Source organism: Mesoplodon bidens (assembly GCF_964165515.1).
Source record: "Mesoplodon bidens genome assembly, chromosome: 7".
NCBI lineage: Eukaryota > Metazoa > Chordata > Mammalia > Artiodactyla > Ziphiidae > Mesoplodon > Mesoplodon bidens.
In genome coordinates this window covers 56,581,846-56,604,952 of record NC_138164.1, presented here as the reverse complement: position 1 = coordinate 56,604,952, position 23,107 = coordinate 56,581,846, and the positions used below count along the sequence as shown (strand labels likewise).

The 23,107-nt window shown below is 46.7% G+C and overlaps 1 protein-coding gene across 7 annotated transcripts in view; it reads left to right on the top strand.

The window, feature by feature from the left end:
* Positions 1–14,630, top strand: part of LOC308620440 (synaptotagmin-9) — a 389,294-nt gene extending 374,664 nt beyond the window's left edge. For 4 of the 7 annotated variants that reach the window (XM_081239989.1, XM_081239995.1, XM_081239998.1 and 1 more), the window contains 9 exons: positions 6,269–6,419; positions 6,702–6,813; positions 7,017–7,105; positions 7,414–7,536; positions 8,734–8,859; positions 9,527–9,715; positions 10,690–10,866; positions 13,039–13,104; positions 14,201–14,630. In XM_081239989.1, the coding sequence (XP_081096115.1) occupies positions 6,269–6,419; positions 6,702–6,813; positions 7,017–7,105; positions 7,414–7,536; positions 8,734–8,859; positions 9,527–9,715; positions 10,690–10,866; positions 13,039–13,104; positions 14,201–14,269 (1,102 nt within the window). In that variant the 3' untranslated portion in view covers positions 14,270–14,630. Of the gene's footprint in view, positions 1–6,268; positions 6,420–6,701; positions 6,814–7,016; positions 7,106–7,413; positions 7,537–8,733; positions 8,860–9,526; positions 9,716–10,689; positions 10,867–10,990; positions 11,409–13,038; positions 13,105–14,200 lie in introns of those variants that run through there. The other 3 variants (XM_081239994.1, XM_081239993.1, XM_081239992.1) reach the window with 3 other exon arrangements.
* Positions 14,631–23,107: the final 8,477 nt, after the last annotated feature.

Sequence of the window (23,107 nt, the reverse complement as noted above, 5' to 3'; positions counted from 1 at the left end):
CGTGAGCTCCTGCACATCTAACCCTGGTATCAGCTGTCTGCCATTCAAGGGTCACCTTCCCCCGGGAGACTGGGGAGAGAGCAGCACCTGCCTCTGGGGCGGTCCCCTCCTTCCACACAGACCTCTACAGAAGGGTGCTGGGGTGCCAGTCTGCCCTTACCCCTCATGACACACTGTACCACACCTTCCTGAAGGGTTAACTGGAGGGAGTTGTAAAGGGATCAAAATGGGAAGTTTTGCATGACTGTTCCCATCACGCCCTAATGAAAAAGCATCAGTAATGACACTTTCCCAGAGATCGCCCTGGTGGACCCCCTCTAGTCACCAGCTTTACCCCCCTTCCTCAGATCTCCCTGCTCTGAGAAGAGTGCCTCCCTTCCAACTTGCCCAGGTGAATCTTTACTCCTATGTCTTAGGGAAACCCTTTTCTGCACCCTCTGCTCTCATCAGATGATCCCCACAATACACTGTCTCCAGCGGAATATCTCCTAAAGTCTGAGCTACTCAGCCAAGGTCAGGCTTCTGGGGGCCTTCCTCAGGATTGGACTGTGACATTTTAAATCTAACCAAACAGTGAAAAGTAAGATTTAACCCTCTTAAATTTCATCCCCCTAAGATTGCCATATACCAGTGCCAAGTGCAGGTGATTACTGAGTAAGATGTGCACAACTCACATGTTAATTCTAGAAACCATACAGTCTAGATCCCAATGAAGGGGGAAGAATGTTTCCCTGGTGCAGCATATTGTTCACAGACCTGACCCCCGCCAAAGAAGGGAGCACACACACATGCACCCTGCTTCCCCACTCAGCCCCCCTCAGGTCCCTAGGCTTGGCCAGGCACTCCCATGTACACACTCAGGACCTTTGGTGAGCATCCCCAGATCCATCCTCCAGGTGGATCTTTACAGAGAAACCTGAGGATGTGTAGCCTCCTGGTTCTGCTCCCCCAGGATCATGGAGTGGTGTTTATGCTTCTAGTCACAAAAAATGCTCAGTAAACGTTAGCTTTTAGAGGCTAGAGACTCTAAGCATATGGTCTGAGAAGGCAGAAACCAATTCAGAGACATTAGAAAATGAGCCAAAGGAAGCATATCCATATAGTCCATGAAAAGAGAATTCTAATCTACTTGGCAATCTTCTGACCTTAGACGTGAGTGTTTCTGATAGTTCTGAGATGAAAAAATAAAGTCACCAGAGCTTGAATGATGAATTTTTGTTCCACTTCTGGCTTTCCTTTAGGAATGGTTTTTTTTGTTTTTTTTTTTTTGCGGTACGCGGGCCTCTCACTGTTGTGGCCTCTCCCGTTGTGGAGCACAGGCTCTGGAGGCGCAGGCTCAGCGGCCATGGCTTACGGGCCCAGCTGCTCTGCGGCATGTGGGATCTTCCCGGACTGGGGCACGAACCCCTGTCCCCTGCATCGGCAGGCGGACTCTCAACCACTGCGCCACCAGGGAAGCCCTAGGAATGATTCTTGAAGGGGGAATCACTGGTCAGGGTGTAAAACTTTTCTAAGACCCTCAGGTATTTTTCCCTAGGGCCCATCCACCATCTTATAAGTCCCTTTGGTATGGGGCAACCAGTGTAGGGAATCTTCTCTGCCGAAGGTGAAACTGCAGTTCAGCCACAGGGTTGCTTTATTTGGATGTCTTTGTGCTTTGTAAACAGTAGCAATGGATGACAAGGAGAATGGGAATGAAGGCCTGATGAGACTGTATGTTTATCACCACTCTGCTTATGGTAACAAAAATGAGTTTGCTGGTGGGAAAGAAAGGCTTTTATTACTCCTAAACAAATGTGATATAATTATATGCTAATGTCCTCTGGTATTTATAGTTTGTAGATATTTAGGTATAGCCTTAAAAAATTTTTGTCACCAACATTCCTATAGGAAAAGTTCATTGTTACTGAAAGTCTCCAGCCCCAATCCGTTTTTTCCAGTGAAACAGTTGTTTTTTAATATAACATTTGATCATGACATTTCATAGGAACTCTCTCTCAGGTTATCAGAAGAATAAATTTTTTTATTTTTTCCCTATTTTGCTGATTTACATTCTAGTCAGCACTGCTGTACAGTGAGTGCTTGCTGCACCTACAACCTTGTCAGCATTAAGTTATTGCAGCTTTTCTTTGTTTAAAGTTCTAGTTTTATAGACCTCCAAAAATTATTTTATTAATTTAGTTTACATGTTTTCTTATTTCTTCTTTTGTGAACTGTGTATTTTTGCCCATTTTTATTTAGTTATTAATATCTTTTAACTAGTTAACATCTTTCTTATAGATTTCTGTCTGTTCTGTATTAAGATACTAAGCCACATCTAAAAGTTGTAACAAATTATTTTTTAGGTTTGTTGCAGAATTTTACTTTGATATATGAAATTTTTAGGTTTGTGTATAATGAAGTTCATCAACTTTTCCTTTGTGATTTCTTTCATTATTTTGTTTTAAATTTTTTTGCTGATTGTTTAAAAAACTGGTTTTCAACTATGAGTTTAAAAAAGTGATTTTTTAAAACTTTAGAAGTTATCTATTTGGGGATTTATTTTGGTGTGTGGTGAGAGAGGATTTTTTCCCCCAAGAAAAAGCAGAGTGTAATGTTCAAGTCTTTAAAGCCACATGGCCGGATCCCATCCCTGTGGAGGGGTTTTCTGAGTTGGTCTACAGAGTGTATTGCCCTTAGGGACTCTAGCTTATGAGGGCTCTCTGATTAGACTGCTTCCCTGCTTCAGGCCCCATTTTACTGCCTTTATCCCATATTCACTGTCAGTGTCAGGTTTATCATGAATGTAAGGAAGCTTAAGCTTCAAGGTCAGTTACTTGCCTAGACCCCTTCCATGGTCCAGAGAGGATCCAACCAATGTACTGACAAGGCCGTGTGTTTTGAAATATTTTCATAAGTAAGATATTTTAAACAAACAGTTTTAAGACTGCTGACTCTTTACTCCAACTTCCCCTTGGTCTACACTTTGCCTAGTATCAGATGATGCTGGAATATCCACGGGCATTTTTGGGATCTGGCTATGGGGAGGTTGAGTTGGGGATCCATTTAGTTTGGGTTTAATGGGATTATGCTTATGTGGTTTGCAGTCACTTCATGTTTGGTTTACTTAGGTTTAGTTAATTAGCTGTCCTACTATAAAAATGGCTTCCAATGTGCCAGTGTGCACAGCATTCTGATACAAAGATGCAAAGTCAGAGATCTTGTACCAAAATGAACTTGTCCTCTGGCATTTGGTTTCAGAAGTATGGGGTAATGGAAGAAGAAAGAACATCTGAAATAGGCAAAACCAGAAGCCAGTCTGTGGAAATTCTTTCCAGTCATCAGATTTGCCAAATCCTCAGGAGATTTGGTTCTCTCAGATGCTTAGTCAAAACAGAAGTCCTCTCTTTTCAGAAATGCACTTACTAATGAAATATATTCATACAATTGTAAGTGTACCCTGTGTTCTCCGTCTACCATGGGAATGGCCTATTTGATAAACCTCACTTACATCATTTTAAGTGCAATTTGGAAGGATGTTTTGGAACATGTCAATAAAACAAGTGGTTTGGCTGTATATGAAAGGTACTTTCTCTGTCATCTCTAAATTAGTTAATAGCATGTTCAGCTGTGGCCCTGGACAAGAGTATGGGAGACCCTGGCACTGACAGAACCCCAGGAGTTAGGGAAGCTGGGTCTGCTACTGTAGGAGCAGCACAGGCTTAGGAGGGCAGAGACCAGTCACCAAGGGGGAAATGGGAAGACGATCGAGGGTAGAGGAGCATCAGAGCTCTAGGGTGTTATGAAAAGGTCTACAGGACAGAGGCTTTCAAATTAGTCTCAAAAACACTTAATTTCCCCTCAGAACTGAAATATCCCTCTGATAGGTAGAATATTTGTTTCTTCCCAATTCCAAGAAACCAGAAAATAAATGAAATTGAAAACTAATGGAATATGAAATAAAAGTGATAAAATGAGCATTGAAGTTGAGAAACTATTCTGATAATAAGAAAAAATCCCAGATCAAACCAAAAGCAATAATTCACTAAGAGCAACAGATAAATTCCAAACAAAAATAGTAAATAGGTTCCTAGAGTGTTGTTCATATAAAGTGAATTATATGAACACGTCGGCAAAAGATGAAAATTTCTTGATTTTACGTGATACACTGACATTGACCAAGATGATGTTGCCTAATATGCAACAGCCACAAGGACATTAAGTAAATGTTATCAATTCAAAGAATATTTAAGATTAGCACTAAAAAACTTGAACGCTATGGAATTTTACAGCTCGCATCTAAAAGACACTTGATAGAGGTTTTCCTAGTTTTGATGATTCTAAAAATGTATTTGACAATACCATTTATAAATTGTGAAGCTAAAACTTAAACTATCAAAATAAAAAAATATTTGTCAGTCATGCTAGAAGAAAGACGGAAAGCTTCTCACAGAAAATACAGCCCCACCCCATCCACTGATTCAAACAACTGCAGATCGGATTTCCACTGGTTGAATCCGTGGATGCGGAACCCGCAAATACAGAGGGCTGAGTGAACTATGCCATTTTATATAAGGGACTTGAGCATCCCTGGATTTTGGTGTCTACGGGGATCCTGGAACTAATCCCCTGGCAGATACAGAGGGACAGCTATGTTATAGAGTTGTTGACATTGATAAAGCAAAGAATATGCACCCCAAACGTGAAGGTAAAGTACTATAGAGGTATATCTAGGAGTTAATTAAATAAAAATATTATTTGTATTAGTTAATAAAAATATTATTTTTCTGGATTTCATGATCTTTTTCAGTTTGATTAGATTTGTAATTTTTTTGTGATTTGTTTTTATTCTAAATACTCACTTTGTTCCTAATTCCATATTCAAACTGTGTACTTTTCTTAGCGGGCCCCCCAAATTTTATAAGTTCCAGTTTTCATGAAACCTGGATCTGCACCTATTCATGATTCATTAAAACCCAGGCTCCAGGCTGAGTGACCAGCACCTGCTCTAAGGTACACATCATCTCCAGCACTTGTTCTAGAATGGTGCTTTATGGTCACCCTGGCCCTTTAAGGAACACCCTCACTTTAAGAAAATTTTTGATGCTTCATCTAGGCATTAAAAAAAAATTTTTTTTCACCAGCATTTTAGGAATACTTTCTTGGAAGGAATCTTTTAGAATAGCTAGTCTTCTATATTCCATGAATCCTCCTTTAAAAAATGAATATGAAGTTGCTTTGTCAACCTCCATGCCCCCCCCCGCCCCCAAGACTCAACTGGGATTTTGAGTGTACCTTTACCTTTACACTTTAAATGAAAAATTGATGTCTTTAAGAACGGATGGCTTTGTAATACCCAGGCTTCCTGTCTAGGAACATGATCTAGCTCTTCATTTATTCATGTCTTTTTTTATGCTGCTTAGTTGCGTGTCATAGTTACCACCTCCCCCCATCCCCACACACGGTTACACAGGACCCACACATTCCTTATAAAGACAGCTCCTAGACATTTCGTAATTTTGGTTGCTGTGAGTGGATTATTTGAACAAAAATGTTAGTATCTATGCATTGATGGTACATAGAAAATTATTGATTTGTGTACGTCATAAATATTAGGAGTGTATTTTATAACTAGCCACCTTACTGAGCTCTCTTGGATTTTCTAGGTGGGCAATCGTATCATTTGAAAAGAATGGCTTTCTTTTATTTCTACCTTTGTAATAGCTATGTTTTTTATTTTTATTTTGTCTCTTATATTTGCTGCAACTCAGACTAGTGTTACTAATGTGACAAAAAATACTGTCCTTTATTAACTTTAATGTGAATGCCCCTAGTGTTTCATTAGTAAATAAGGCATTAACTGTTGTTGATTGGAGGAAGGGTTTTTTTTTTTAATGTTAGATACCCTTTTCCTAGTTTTCTAAGCATTTTCCTGAAAACGATATTAAGCCCTGTGTAGAACATGATTCAGGTGTGGATCTTCATCCAGATGGGCTTTGGCTCGCGTGCATGTGTATATGGACTGATAGCACACGTGAGCACAGCTTCCTGAGGAGCATATAACTGCCCCAAGCTCCCAGCAGCTGCAGACTTGAGATTCAGACCAGAGGTTATCCCGGGAAACTCTAGAGTCTACCTCCAATGAGTGCATTGTAGTGGGATTTTGTTCAACTGGATCCCATGATGGGGGTTTTTGTTTAAACCTAGTCCCTTTTTGTGAGGCGCTATTATGTTCAGCTGGGGCCCCGGCTCTCCTGGTAACTGGGTCATGCTGTTTCCTGCTTCCCAGTGATGCCAACGCCCCCTTCGCCCAGTGGAGCACAGAGCGTGTGTGTGCATGGCTGGAGGACTTTGGCCTGGCTCAGTACGTGATCTTTGCTAGGCAGTGGGTGACTTCTGGCCACACTTTACTGACAGCTACCCCTCAGGACATGGAAAAGGTAAGGGCTGAGCCCTGGGCTAGGAGGCTCCCATCTCTCCCCAAACCAGTGCATGGGGAAGTGAGGCCCCTCATTCCTCCACTGCCCACCCACGCCCACACACAGGAGAGTTGACAAAGGAGGGCAAGATTCTCTCTGTCACTTCGGGTTGATCCCAGGGCGCTGGGCAGAGGTCCGCTTCCATGCTCCACCCAGGTGGAGTATCTCCACCGAGGCACAGCATCCTCTGAGGGCCAGGCTGCCCGCCGAGATTTCACATCTGTCTTCATCTTTCACTTTCAGGAGCTGGGAATTAAGCACCCTCTTCATAGGAAAAAGCTGGTTTTAGCAGTGAAAGCCATCAACACCAAGCAGGAGGAGAAGTCTGCACTACTAGACCACATTTGGGTGACACGTAAGGACAGGCATATGTGTGTTATGTTTCTGGCAGCTCCCTGGGAATGTGGACCTCAAAGACAGCTGTGTCCTTGGGACAGGCAGACAGATTACTAAACTTTAGTGGAAATATAGCTGGAACTCAGAATGATAATTTTCTGCTTTTTTTTTTGGCATCCACAGTCTCCCATTTTCAGAAATTTCACTTCCCTGTTTCTGTAGGTTGGCTTGATGATATTGGCTTACCCCAGTACAAAGACCAGTTTCATGAATCCAGAGTCGACGGGCGAATGCTGCAGTACCTAACTGTGGTGAGGGTCCTTCCTCCAGTGTTTCAGTTGTCCCTGTGAACACCCAACTCAACTCAGGTGTCCCCATGGCGGTATTTAAACTTGATTCCACACCTCCCTCGTATCCTTCAGGTCTAAAACAGTGTTGTCACATAAGAGGTCCCAATTAGCAGAGTACAAACCGTTGCGCCAAGGAAAGCTGTTGTGTGTCCACATGCATTCCTGACGTGTAGGAGACCGCTTGTCTGTGTACGGTCTGGGAAGGAGCCTCGGGGGGTGTTTGTCACTTTGGAAGCTCTGGTTCATCAACCAAAACTTTACTTTTCCAGAATGATTTACTTTTCCTAAAAGTCACCAGCCAACTACATCATCTCAGCATCAAATGTGCCATTCACGTGCTGCATGTCAACAAGTTCAACCCTCACTGCCTGCACCGGCGGCCAGCTAATGAGGTGAGGGCAGGACACTATATCTGTCCAGGTAGCCCTGAGCCGGGACACCTGTAAGATTGGGTGTGAGAAAACCAGAATGACATAGTCATAAAATGGCTGCATTTTGGACCATGGTGCTGTGGATTCTTCCCTTTACTAGGGGCTTCATGGTGTCCCAACACGCCTGTGGCCTGAACTCTGCGTCCCACAGCAGCCACTAGCCCTCCAACTCCTCCCTCCTTTTGGGAGACATATGCTTATGGGCTGGAGAGCAGTAGCAGCAAGTCTTTCAAGGCCATCATAATGATTAAAGGAGATGAGGAAATGGAGCAAAGGAGAGGGAAGGGCAAGACAAAATGGAAAGACGGTGTCAAAGTAGGCAGAGGAGCCCATAAGTAACCAGACATTTCAGAATAGATCTCCCTACTCGATGGTAGAAAATTAACTGACCTCCAGCCCCAGGCGCACAGGGAATCCATGATCAGGTTTTGCTAGAGAAGAAATGGTGGAGGTAAACACAGCAACCCAAATCCTGGGGAATTCCCTGATAATGTCCCAGGAACCTCGGAGTTCTGGGTGGGCCCCAAAGCTACAGGATTGTCAGTCACACGCCGTCTCCTATGTTCATGGGAGCCAAGACTAACCCTGCTGTAAGAGTAACTCAGCTTTCCAGGGGATTAAAAATTCATCTCTCTACTCTCCATCCCCTCTTTTCTCCCTGTTGCACAAACACGTTTTGAACCTTCTATGTGTTAGGCACACTGCTGGGCATTTTGAAGACCCAGGTGCCACTTGAGGGTACTTAGGTGTAAGTATCTTAACATGTGTTCGCCCAAAACATTTGGCCACACCAGTGAGATCTTGATTCTATAAAACACTCAGCTCGTAACTGATAGTCCTCTTTAAAGTTCTGTTGAATAACTGAATGAATAAATCCATGCTTTCATGTGTTAGTCCCAAAGTAACCAGAGTCAGGGAGTAACGGGATTCTGGAATCAGATATCTCAGTGTAGAAGATCATGCAAGTTCAGTGAGAGCTTTATTTCTTGGAAACTGGGAGGGCTCTCAGCCAGCTGGCCTGGAGGCCTGGGTCTGTAGGCGTAAGGATTGTCTTCGGCAAGGCGTTCGGGGCCGGCTTACTCACAGGGACTGGCTCCACAGAGGACCCTGGTGGGACCTGTAGGCCTAACTTCTCCACTCTCCTTCTCTCTCTTACAGAGTAACCTTTCTCCTTCAGAAGTTGTGCAGTGGTCCAACCACAGGGTGATGGAATGGTTGCGGTCCGTGGACCTGGCGGAATATGCGCCCAACCTTCGTGGGAGTGGCGTCCACGGAGGTCTCATTGTGAGTGGCTCTTTGGGCTGGTCCACCTGCCTCGGTGACACCTGGGGTATTCAGAAACTGATGTCTTAAGGGTTAGACAGGCATCCCAGTAAGAAATGTTGATACTTCATCTGAACCCCTTGCATAAATTGAAGTCTCAAAGTAGAATTTGATCATTTGTGGCTGAGAGTTAATAGATTTCATGCAAATAAGATGGCTTCTGGAAAGACTTCCCGAGCCACAGACCCAGAGGAGTCCAGGAAAAAGGGGCTGCATGAGAACTGCCTGTTAACCAGGCAGCTCCAGCTGCTGCTGGAGGAACACAGGGCTTGGGAGGGAGGGGGAGGCCACCAAAATGTACCTTTCTGCTTGTCATGATACGATCTGCATCAGCACTCATCTGTCAAGTGGCAAAGCCAGCAGGGAAAGGAGGAAGGGGTGGCTCAGATGTCCTCCAGAGTAGACCCTGGGAGACAGCCTTATCTAAGAGGGCACAGCTCTCTGCTGGTTGGTCACAGAGCGGGCCCTGTGCCAGGGAGACAGAGGGGAGGGGGACACACAGGACAAGTGGATGAGCCTCAGCCCCTGCCCTGGCACCACCCGGGCTCCTGGGAGCCTGTTTCTCAGTGTCATCACCTAGAGCCACCGGTGGTCGCCATTGGGTGGCTTGTCTGTGGTTTCTTCTCAGATCCTGGAGCCACGCTTCACTGGGGACACGCTGGCCATGCTTCTCAATATCCCACCACAAAAGACACTCCTCAGGCGCCACCTGACCACCAAATTCAATGCCTTGATTGGCCCTGAGGCTGAGCAGGAGAAGCGAGAGAAAATGACTTCACCTGCTTACATGCCACTGACCACCACAGCCAAAGTCCGGGTGAGTTGCCAGGCCCTTTCTGGGGTGGCCACAGGGGCCTGCCTTCTGGCCCTTGAGTTGTGTAGCAGCTGACCCAGTGTCTGGAGCCAAACCCAAGTGGGCTGCCTGGACAAGGAGGCTTCTGCCTTGGTTTCTACCTTCGGTTTGATTTTGTTACTTTTGTTAGCCCAGTCTGCGGCCACTCTTGAGTCCAAGGGTGTGCCGGTTTCTTTACACAGAAATGACATACAGGCAGCATCGGGTCCTCTCTCCCAATGCTGCCTTGACTCGCTGTGCAAAGCAGACAAGTTCCCAAATGTGGGTTCCCTTTGGTCAGACCCATCTGCATTCCACATGCCATGTGGAGTCCTGGTCTAAGCTGTCTTGCCAACATAAGGAGTGTCCCTGTGGGTAGCCAGCCGTGGTCACCTTGTGCTGTGGAGGTGGCCAGCACACAGCCATCCAGAGGTCCTGAGGTCATCCAAGCACCAGCGCCACTCACTGAGGCTCTGAATCCCACAAAGCCCATTCCACCTGCCTGAGCTGTCCTGCCAACTCAGGACAAAGCTGGAGCAGGGAGGAAGGGCCACCTAGGGCTGTCCATGTGGCTTCCCAAGGTGCTGTGAACAGAAGGCAGGGAGTGCTCCACGTGTGATACCAAGTCCTCTGAGCTCAGCCTCTGTACAGACCGTGGCAGCCTCTGGGAATCCCCAGTTCCCCCGGGCAATGTGAGCATCACTAGTAGGACAGCAGGGCAAGAGTTTCAGGCACGGCGTCTTGGAGGAGCAGCTCTGCTTGCTCACGATGATATTTACCTGTTGGCTTTTCCCCACAAGGGCAATTGCTTACAGGAGCTCTATTTTGTTAGGAGTTTTTCTAGAAGCAGTTTGCCTTATTCCTTTCCTCGTCAGCCTGTTCTAAAATGTATTGTCAGTAGTAGCTGCCCGCTAGCTTGATAGTCTCTTTCTCATAGTCTTGTATCTGCTGTGTTTTAGCCAAGGAAACTGGGATTCTCACATTTTGGAAACATAAGAAAAAAGAAGTTCGATGAATCGACAGACTACATTTGCCCAGTGGAGCCCAGCAACAGTGTCGGTGACAGTCACAGGGTCTGGATTGGCTACCAGGGCCTCAGCCCCCTCGATGCCCCTGAACTGGATGGGCTGGACCAGGTGGGACAGATTAGCTGATGCCTTTGTCACCTGTACTGTCTGTGTGTCCTGAGAGCTCACAGTAACTCCGTGTGTGTCACCATGTAACTGCAACTCACCCCCTCTGTATGTGCATGACTTGCAGAAAACATTCCAGCCATTGTGTACCCGTGGGCCAGTCTTTCTCCAAATCCTGAGGGTGGCCAGGTATGGAGCTGCATCTTTGCTAAGGGGCCAGCCTTGGGGACTCAGGAAGAAAGACATAGAGATGCTTGTACGTTTTCAGTAAGTCTGAATGTCCACCTTCAGCACCAGTGGCAACACCTGAGATTGGACACAGGTCCAGAGACCACGGACAATCCCGAGAGGCTCAGCTCTCAGGCCCCTCAGCTGTGCCCCCGTTGAGGGCATTCCCAAGTGCCTTAGGCCTGTGACCACAGTTCTGGCTGAGGCTGAAGGGACAGCAGGAACTTCTGCCCCAGTGACAGTGGAACTGTTGTGCCTTCCTTCAGAGGCGGCCGCTTCTTTCTGGTAATAAACCCTATATTTATGTAGAAAACAAACCGCACAGCATATCTTTAATCTTGTCAAGGGAAGTGAGTTGGGCGCATCTAGAGATGGAGTGCTGCTCGTCGTGCAGTTCGAGAGCCAACGCTGCTGAGCTGGGTCAGGATTTGTGGGTGTCCTGGGTGAGGGGGCTGGAGCAAGGAGGGACCCCCATCCTTTGGACTCTGTGGTGTCGCCTCAGGCTCCACTGCCTGGTGTGAAGCTCAGAGGCACTTTGTGGCTCACATCCTGGCTGGAGGTCACGTCTGTCGTGCAGACCCCGAAGTTGGTTTCCATTCCAGCGGGATGGGCCACCTAGTGAAGGGGGCGTGGGGAGACCAGGCGGCCTTGCTGGAAAGGCCCTCTGTTCTTTCATGTGTTGTGCCACTCCGCTGTGACTGACCGTGTGTGCTGGGCCTGTAACCCCGTGGGGGCTGGTCTGTGTTGGCGGAGCTGGCACAGACCTGTCCTCCTGATTTAGAGGCTGACTAACTGATAATGGGTCTTCCAGACAGGCCTGGCCAAGGACAGAGGGAGGGACACGCCTGCCGGTCTGGGCTCCTGCTCATGAGATCCCAGTTAGTCCCAGTGCAGCTTTTGGCTCTACTGGGTCCCGGGCCTCGTCTGCAGAAGCACGACGGCAGCATCATAGCTGTCTGGCGGATGGGGCAGGGCCTCATGACCCCAATCTGAACACTCTGATTCTGTCCCAGATGGAGGCGATGTGAAGATTTGCTTCTTAAACTACCATCAGTCTCAGGCCATTGCCTCCCGGCCTCCCCTGAAGTCCAGCCAGCAAGAGATAAGGGCACAGGCTTGCCAGCTGCCATGGCTGCTGTTTGATCCCAGGGCCGGGACCACTGAATGACAGGTGCTCCCCGGGGCTGATACCTGGGCACTGCAGTTTAGAGCCACAGTCAGGGCGGGCTTTGTCCCGTTTCTTATCGTGTCCTGGTGGGAGAATCTCTGCATGTGCCTGCTTTCAAACCCTGCATGGAATTGTTATGTCACTAGTTCTCTGTGCAGCCTCAAGCAAGGCCTGTATCACTTTGTGGGCCTCAGTTTTCCCACCTATAAAATGATGGATTATACTCGATGCCCTTGAAGGGCAAATCTACAATGTCCAAGTAGGTTTGGGGAAGAAGGAGCGGGCCAGCATTTGCCTGAGAAGGAGAGGAGGGAGGCTCCTAGGAGTGAGGACGCCCTGGCAGCTCCTTGAGGATGCCTAGCTATGCCTATACTGGGGCATCAGTGTCGGGCCCTGCTGGTGCCAGAAATTTTCAGTGTGTTCAGCATCCTGAAGGCCTTCATCCCTGCCACTGTTCCTGGAAATAGCTGGAGCACTGAACCTGTACTAAAGGGCTGCTCTGACAGGGCCCGTCTGTGTCCTATTCCTGTGTCCCCTTAGTGCTGGTGCCAGGGTGGGGACAAAGAAGAGTGTGTGTGTGATGGTGTGGGACACTGGAGGCTCTGCCTTTCCCCAGGGACAGAAGCAGCATATGCTCCACCGGTCACTCCTCAGGGCCTGGCTCACTCCTTGCCTGCTCGCCTGCGGAGCATGCCTGAGCAGGATAGGACTTGCATGCCACCTCTGCGAATCACGAGCTCAGTCCACATGTGCTGACCAGGCTGCTGCCCATTTTACAGATGGCACCTTCGGAAGGCACCCTGACGCAGATAGGGCTCCTCTCCCAAGACATTCACCGCCTCACGGTAGGACTCTGACCCTCTCTCCACAGTAGGACAGGTGCTGGGGAGGCCCCGGGAGTTTGGGGTGGTGCTGGGGCAGCCCCCATGCCTACTCCAGAGCCTGTGGCATCAGGGCCTCTGCTGGCGGACAGCAGATGGAGCTGGGGCTGGAGCCTGAACCAGCCGAGACGGAAAGCAGCCCAGAAGCCTTCTTCCCAGGCCCAAGGCTGGTGAGGAAACCAAGATGCTCAGCAGCTCTGGGTCACCTGCCTCGTCAACCCAAAGCCCAGGCCTCGCCCCTGGCTTGGTGGCCACTGCTCTGCCCTCTCCATCCAGGAGGCGCATATTTCCTATCGCGCCTCTGGCTTCATGGACCCCACAGGCACGTGAGCACATCCTGGCATGTCCATTGGGGACAAGCCATACCATATGAAGCAGCTTGGACCAGGGGAGAGGAGGCACTCTGGAGGGAGGCTGACCTGGTCCCTGTCTGGGACCTCGGGCAAGTCACTCGCTCTCCGAGCCCTGGCTTCCCTATCTGTCAAGCAGGGCTAATATCCTCCTTGCAAGGCTGCTAGGCAGCCCGGAGCTGGCAGTAAAAGGCCAATCACAAAAAAGATTTACATTGTTGAGGCCCTGTGCCTTCCAGGGCCTCACAGCTCCTAGACAGCCCCAGCACTGAGCCCACTGGCCACAGCGTCCAGCCCGTTGAGGCCTTTGCTGATTTACTGAGGCAGGTTATGAAGGCTGGATCCAAAGGCAAGACGGTCAAGGAGGGGGCGGGGGGGGCGGGTCTCCCCGAATCCAAACAAGATCACTGTTTACAACTTGTTTTTTTCTTGGCTCACACACTGAAATGAATTCACCCAGCCCTGCCCTTATCACTTCTATAGGCCTTTGGTGGCCTTGAAATAGCAACTTTACTTCTAAAGGTAGGAGCAATTTATTGTTGATGGTGTTGTCTATTCTGACCCAACACGTGGGGTGCCTGGGACACCAGGAACTTACAGGGCGCTGGAGTCAGGGCCACACCCAGTGCCCCACTGCTTCCCACACAGTGGCCGCAGGGCAGCCTTGACCAAAACGCTGTTGAACAGTGCCTTCGGCCGTGTCCTTTCAGACTATGCTCAGCCAGGACCAGCTGCTGACCGACTCCCGCCTGGCCGCTCCCAACTCTGAGGACTGGTGATGACTGTCTTAGCGCTGGCAGCCCGGAGAGGCACGTGTGACGGCCTGAGTCTGCTTCGATGGGGAGCTGGCCCATGGCCACCCGTGGAGCCCAGGCTGGGCTGCAGGGCATCTCCAACATGGGTGCTGACGGGACAAAGCGGGGCTGTGGAACAGATGTCCAGGAGGTGGCCCACATGTTTTCAACTGTGCTGTGCTCTTCGTCACAGCTTTTATACCTTTTGTACTTTGATACGTGGACTGTAGACCACTTTTGTGGGGAGGGCGACGAGACGCCAGCACAGACTCAATGACTCACGCCATCCCTGGTGACAGCTCGGGGCTCTTACACCCAAGGGGAAGGGCTGTGAGTCATAAAAGCTTTGCTGGAAAAATAATTCTGAATGTTCTGAGCAGGGCGAAGTGGCAGGAAGCCCCCTCCTGGGCTGCTTCCATACAGAAACGCGTACTGTATTTCCTTTCCCAGGAATCTGGCTGCAGTGAGAGCAGGGAAGGAGTAACGGACTCCCTTCCCGCTGTCCTCAAGCCACCCTTGTCTGCAGTGGTGTCTCAGGGCTGCGGGGCCTCCCAGCATCTGAGCAGAGGCGTCTTCGAAGCCTTTCCCTTCTCAGCCTGAGAGGCAACAGTCTGATCAAACAGCAGCCCCCTCTCCCCGCCCCCCGAGGAAGGCCCTCAGGCACCCAAGTCAACATTTCCACCGCAACACATCTCAGGTATGCCCTACCTCAGGGAGAGGTACCTGCACACGTACCGGCCACACAATTCCCTCCCAACCAGCCTAACCCCTTAGCGATGGCCCTTCTTCCTCCCTGTGGCGGCTCTAGCTCTGGCCTCATCTCTCGTCTAATTTCCACGGTGGGTCTCCTACCTGGTCCCTCACCCTTCCTTTCCGGTTAGCCCCCTCCAGGTGTTCTCCACCCCATCCCCAGAGGGACCTTCCCAAAGCACTGTTTCATCCTGTTACCTGCTAAGAACTCAGTTCCACAACTACCACAGATTAGCGTTCAAAAGCCCGAGCTGAATCTTCAGCCTTCCACGCTCTAGCCTGTGCTCCTGCCTTTCCCTCCCTGTGGAATGTATTTTTCTCCTAGTCCCTGTCACAAAGCTGAATCCTGCCTGCTGAGGTCCAGAACAGCCCCAGCCTCTTTCAGAAAGCCTTCACTGGTGTTTGTTAGGGTTGGAGGTCTCTCTCTGTCCCACGGTGCTGACCTTGAGCCCGAGCACTTTCTGGCTCACCTTGAAGTAATGTGTCATCTTTCTCCCCTTCCACACCTATCCTCAACACAAACTCACTGAGCACCTGCTATGGATGGGTTCCCATACAGACAGAAGTAAGACCCAATCCTAGCCCTCTGATGGCCCAGGAGATCCATGATGCTAAGTTCTCCATCCACTCATTCCCTCATATGTGTAGGCTGAGTACCTTCCATTCTGGGCTAAGGAACACTGGGACTACAGGCATGAATGTCAAGGTCCTTGCCTGAGGGTGGGGATGGTCCACTGTGGGAGTACAGATCTGTTTCAGACAAGAGTGTGCTGAACGATACAGATGCTCCAATAGAAGTGTCTACAGCCCCAAAGAGCAAATTGCCATTTTTAATGAAGGGCTGGGGACAAGGACTGAAAAGCATCCAAGGAGAGGTGCTACTTGAATTTTGAAAGATGAATCAGGTTCCTCAAGTATGCCAGTGGGGAAAGGCACTCCAGGCAGAGGGACCTGAAACAACCCAGCACATCCAAGGAAGTACCCGAAGCCAGGATGATGAGAGCAGAATTTCTTGACCTCTGCATTGCTGTCATTTGGGGTTGGGTAAGTCATTGTGCTGGGGGCTGTCCTGTGTGCTCTTGGATGTTTAGCAGCATCCTTGGCCTCTCCCTCTAGATGCCAATAGCACCCCTCTAGTTGGGACAACCAAAAATGTCTCCCGACAAAATCACCTCTAGCTGAGAACCAGTGGGCCAGAGAATGGGGTCAGAGGGGGAGGCCCAAGGAAGGAAGAATCTGGTGAGGGCAGCTGGAGCCAGATTGAGAAAGGCTTTGTAAGCCAGGCTCCTGAAATGTATCCTGGAGACACAGGGTGTCCGGACACGGACTAGTGAAAGCAGTGAGAGGTTTAAAGCAGGGGACAAGCATGGTTGTGATTGGTGTTTAAGAAAAACGAGGGTAGGACCTTCGATGTGCAGTGCCCAGCATTGTATCTTTCTCTGCGTAGGGAACTCACTAAGGATGAGCTCAACAGGTGGCAGACAAAGGCTAAGCTGATGCCGCCTCCCGCCGTCCCCACTGGCCATCTGAGAGATGTCCTGTGTTAGGCCACCCCATGGGCACTACACAGCTGTACCTCACAGAATGCTCTCAAGCCATGTTCCTCTCTCTCTCCTGTATCCCTTTGCCCCACCCTCCAACGCACATACACGTGTGTAAGAAACCCTGTGACACCAAGTTCAAGCAGTGCTTCTACGCTGCCAGTTTTTGCAAAAAGCGAACAACTTGGAGTTAAACTCAGGTTTGAAGCCCAGCCCTGCCACCTAATGGCTGAATGACCTGGGGACAATAATTTCATCTCTAAGCCTCAGTTTCCACATCTGTAACTTGGAGAACAAAATCCCCACAGGATTTCTGGTTCATTATCAGAATTATATAAAATCAAGAGCAGCGGGGGGAGAGCAGCCAAGATGGCAGAGTAAAAAGACCCAGAGCTCACCTCCTCTTGGGAGCACACCAAAATCACAACTATCTGCAGAAAAACCATCAATGAAAAAGACTGGAACCTATCAGAAAGGATCTTCTACAGCTAAAGACATAAAGAAGGAACCACAACAAAACAGGTAGGAAGGGTGGGCTTGCAACATAATCAACTCCCATTTACACCCCCCCACCCCTGCTGGGGTGGGCAACCTGCAAACTGGAGAATAATTATATTACAGAGATTCTCCCACAGGAGCAAGAGCTCTGAGCCCATCAGGCTACCAAGCCCAGGAGTCCAGCACTGGCAAGATGAGCCCCACCAGAGCAATTGTTTTTGAAGGCCAGTGGGGCTTAATTGCAGGAGCACCATAGGACCGGGGGAAACAGCGACTCCACTCAAAGGGCACACGCCAAATCTCACATGCACAGGGACACACAGCAAAAGTAATTTGATAAGAGCTTGGGCCAGACCTACCTGCTGGTCTAGAAGGGTCTCCTAGGGGGTGGGGGTGGTTCACCCTGGGGACAGAGACACTGGTGGCAGCCATACTAGGGAGCATTCAGGAGAGTGAAACATGGTTGATGTTGGCAGCTGACATCTTGGCTCATTAGCTCCAAGACAGGCCCTGCCCAACAGCCTACTGGTGACAATGCCTGGGATGCCTCAGGCCAAACTAACTAGGTGGGGACACAGCCTCACCCATCAGCAGATAGGCTGCCTACAGACTAAAGAGCCCACAGCTGCCTCTGGGCTCACTACTGCTAGACACAGTCCTGCCCAGGGCCAAGACACAGCTCCACTCACCAGTGGACAGGCACTGGCCCCTCCTACCAGGAAGCCTGCACAAACCTCTAGACCAGCCTCAACCACCAGGCAGCAGACACCTGAAGCAAGAAAACTGGTTCCCCAACGCAGGCCAGACCCTACCCTGGGACCAGCTGGGCCCTGGCCCTGCCCACTAGCAGGCCAATGCAACCTTCAGGACACACAGGACCCCGTATTCAGCTGTGTCAGGAACTGGTGCCCCTTCCACAAGTGAGCTCTGGGGTCCCTGGGTGCTGCAGCTAGACCCCAGGAAACAGCTCTGCCTGCCAGTATCTGGCACTAACCCCAGGATCTGGCTTCACCTGCCAGTGGGTGGGCAGCAGCCCCAGAGTCTTTGGGACTCTGACTCCACCCACCAGTGAGCCAGCACTAGCCCCAGAGGCCCCTAGCGTTTCACAACCAACCAGACTAGGGCTCAACCAAGCCTCCCAGACTGCCTAGATGGTCAGTCTGCCACAACAGAAGGACCCATACAGCTCTCTTAGGGGGAACCCTAGAGCATATGGCTTGGGTGACAAGAGGGATGTGCACTGCTGGGACGCACAGGATGCCTCCTACAGAGGGCCACTTCTCCAAGGTTGAGAAATATAACTAACCACATACATAAAAATACAAATAGCAACATAGACAAAATGAGGCTGTAGAGGAAATCACTGCTGAACAGGAAAAAGAATGAAAAGAAGTGAGGAGAGGATGTGCACTGCTGGGACATCACGTGCACTAATATTTGCATTATAGGGGTCCCAAAAGGAGACGAGAGAAAGGGTTCGAGAAAATATTTGAAGAGATAATAGCTGAAAACCTCCCTAACCTGGGAAAGGAAACGGTCACCCAAGTCCAGGAAGTGCAGAGTCCCATACAGGATTAACCCAAAGAGAAACACACCAAGACACAAAGCAAAATGACAAAAATTAAAGCTAGAGAGAATACTAAAAGCACCAAGGGAAAAGCAACAAATAACATATGAAGGAATGCCCATAAAACTATCAGCTAATTTTCAGCAGAAACTCTGCAGGTCAGAAGGGAGTGGCAAAATACATTTAAAGTGTTGAAAGGGAAAAACAACCAAGAATACTTTACCCACCAAGGCTCTCATTCAGATTTGAAGGAGAAATCGAAAACTATAGACAAGCAAAAGCTAAAAGAATTTAGCACCACCAAACTAGCTTTACAACAAATGTTAAAGGAACTTCTCTAGGGAAAAAAGAAAAGGCCACTACAGGAAACATGAAAATTATGTAATGAAACAGCTCACCGGTAAAAAACATACAGTAAAGGTAGGAAATCAGTCACACACAAAGCTAGCAGGGAGGTTAAGAAACAAAAGTGGTAAAACCATCTGTATCCACAATAAGAAAGGGATAAACAAAACAATGAGATGTAAAATACGATATCAAAAAGAGTAATTGTGAGGGTGGGGAGAGTACAATTGAAGCATATTTAAAATGCATTTGAAAGTAAGAGATCAGCAACTTAATTATGTATACATATAGACTACTATACAAAAACCTCAAGGTAACTGCAAACCAAAAATCTATAATAGAAATACACACAAAATAGAAAAAGGAATCCAAACATAACACTAAAGATAGTCATCAAGTCACACGAGAGCAAAAGAAGGGGAAAAAAGACCTACAAAAATAAGTCCAAAACAATTAACAAAATGGCAATAAGAACATTCATACCGATAATTACCTTAAATGTAAATAGATTAAATGCTCCTAAAAAGACACAGAGTGACTGAATGGACACAAAAACAAGATCCACACATTTGCTGCCTACAAGAGGCTCATTTCAGATCCAGAGACACATACAGGCTGAAAGGGAGTGGAGGGAAAAAGGTATTCCATGCAAATGGAAATCAAAAGAAGCCTGGAGTAGCAGTATTTTAGATCAGCCAAAATAGACTTTAAAGACTGTTAAAAGAGACAAGGACACTACATAATGATCAAGAGATCAATCCAAGAAGCAGATATAACAATTGTAAGTATATCTGCACCCAACATAGGAGCACCTCAATGTATAAAGCAAATGCTAACATAAAAGAAATTGATAGTAACAAGAATAATAGTGGACTTCAACATGCCACTTACATCAATGGACAGGTCATCCAGACAGAAAATCAATAAGGAAACACAGGCCTTAAATAACACATTAGACCAAATGGACTTAATTTATATTTATAGAGCATTCCACCCAAAAGCAGCAGAATACACATTCTTTTCAAATGCACATGGAACATTCTCCAGGACAGATCATGTGCTGGGCCACAAGTCTCAGTAAATCTAAGAAAATTAAAATCATATCAAGCATCTTTTCCAACCACAAGGCTATGAGACTAGAAATCAACTACAAGAAAAAAAAAACCTGTAAAAAACAAACATGTGGAGGTTGTTACTAAACAACCAATGGATCAATGAAGAAATCAGAGACTACCTGGAGACAAATGAAGATGAAAACACAACATTCCAAAACCAGTGGGATGCAGCAAAAGCAGTGCTAAGAGGGAAGTTTACAGTGATACAAGCTTACCTCAGGAAACAAGAAAAATCTCAGATAAACAACCTAACATTACAACTAAAGCAATCAGAGAAAGAAGAAGAAACAAAATCCAAAGTTAGTAGAAGGAAAGAAATCATAAAGATCAGCACAGAAATAAATAGAGACAAAACAATAGCAAAGATCTTTTGTTGAGAAGATAAACAAAATTGATAAACCTTTAGCCAGACTCATCAAGAAAAAAAGGGAGAGGACTCAAATTCATAAAATTAGATATGAAAAAGGAGAAGTTACAACTGACACCACAGAAATACAAAGGATCATAAGAGATTACTCCGAGCAATTATGTGCCAATAAAATGGACAAGCTAGAAGAAATGGACAAAGTCTTAGAAAGGTACAATCTCCCAAGACTGAACCAGGAAGAAATAGAAAATATGAACAGGCTGATTACCAGTACTGAAATAGAATCAGTAATTTTAAAACTCCCAAGAGGGCTTCCCTGGTGGCGCAGTGGTTGAGAGTCCGCCTGCCGATGCAGGGGACACGGGTTCGTGCCCCGGTCTGGGAGGATCCCACATGCCGCGGAGCAGCTGGGCCCGTGAGCCATGGCTGCTGAGCCTGCGCGTCCGGAGCCTGTGCTCTGCAAGGGGAGAGGCCACAACAGTGAGAGGCCCGCCTACCGCAAAAAAAAAAAAAAAAAAAAAAAAAAAAAACTCCCAAGAAACCAAAGTCCAGGACCAGAAGGCTTCACAGGTGAATTCTATCAAACATTTAGAGAAGAGATAACACCTATCCTTCTGAAACTATTCTTCAAGAAATTGGAGAAAAAGGAGCACTTCTGAACTCATTCTATGAGGCCACCATCACCCTGATACAAAAACCAGACAAAAATATCACCAAAAAAATTATAAACCAATATTGCTGATGAACATAGATGCAAAAATCCTCAACAAAATACTAGCAAACCTACTCCAACAATACATTAAAAGGATTGTATACCATAATCAAGGGGATTTATCTGAGGGCTGCAAGGACTTTTCAATATCCACAAATCAATCATTGTGATACACCACATTCACAAATTGAAGAATAAAAACCATATAATCATCTCAACAGATGTAGAAAAAGCTTTTGATAAAATTCAACATCCATTTATGATAAAAATTCTCCAGAAATTGGGCATAGAGGGTACATACCTCAACATAATAAAGGCCATATATGACAAACTCACAGCTAACATACTCAACAGTGAAAAGCTAAAATCATTCCCTCTAAGATCAGGAACAAGACCAGGATGTCCACTCTCACCTCTTTTACTCAACATAGTTTTGGAAGTCCCAGCCACAGCAATCAGAGAAGAAAAGGAAATAAAAGGAATCCAAATTGGAAAGGAAGAAGTAAAACTGTCACTGTTTGCGGATGACATGATACTATACATAGAAAATACTAAAGGTGTCACCAGAAAACTACTAGAATTCATCAATGAATTCAGTAAAGTTGCAGGATATGAAATTAATACACAGAAATCTGTTGCATTTCTATACATTAACAATGAAATATCAGAAAGAGAAATTAAGGAAATAATCCCATTCACCATTGCAACAAAATGAATAAAATAACCAGGAGTAAGCCCAGCTAAGGAAGCAAAAGACCTGTACTGTGAAAACTGATAGGAGGCTGATGGGAGAAATTGAGGATGACATAGATGGAAAGACATACCGTGTTTTTGGACTGGAAGAATCACTATTCTTTAAAGGACCATACTACCTAAGGCAATCTATAGATTCAGTGCAATCCCTATCAGATTACTGATGGCATTTTTCACAGAACTAGAACAAAAATTTTTTAATTCATACGGAAATACAAAAGAACCTGAATAGCCAAAACAATCTTGAAAAAGAAGAATGCAGCTGGAGGAATCACACTCCTTGACTTCGGACCATACTACAAAGCTACAGTAATCAAAACAATTTGATACTGGCAAAAAAAGTGATACATAGATCAATGGAACAGGATAGAAAGCCCATAAATAAACCCACATGTTTATGGTCAATTAATCTACGACAAAGGAGGCAAGAATAGACAATGAAGAAAAGACAGTCTCTTCAATAAATGGTGCTGCAAAAACTGGACACCGACATGTAAAAGAATGAAATTAGAATATTCTCTAACACTATATACAAAAATAAACTCAAAACGGATTAAAGACCTAAATGTAAGGCCAGATACTATAAAACTCCTAGAGGAAAACATAGGCAGGACAGTCTTTGACATAGATCGCAACAATATTTTTTTGGATCCATCTCCTAGAGTAATGGGAACAAAAGCAAAAATAAACAAATGGGATCTAATTAAACCTGAAAGCTTTTGCACAGCAAAGGAAACCATAAACAAAATAAAAAGACAACCTACAGAATGGGAGAAAATATTTGCAAATGATGCAACTGACAGGACTTAATTTCCAAAATATACAAGCAGCTCATACAGCTCAATATCGAAAAAATTAAAATAAAAAAAAATGGGCAGAAGACCTAAATAGACATTTCCCCAAAGAAGACATATAAAAGGCCAACAGGCCCATGAAAAGAAGCTCAACATCACTAATTATTAGATAAATGCAAATCAAAACCACAAAGGGGTACCACCTCACACTGGGCAGAATGGCCATCATCAAAAAAATCTACAAATAATAAATGCTGGAGAGGGTGTAGAGAAAAAGGAACCCTCCTACACTGTTGCTCGGAATGTAAATTGCTGCAGCCACTATGGAGAAGTGTATGGAGGTTCCTCAAGAAACTAAAAATAAGGTTGCCATATATTCCC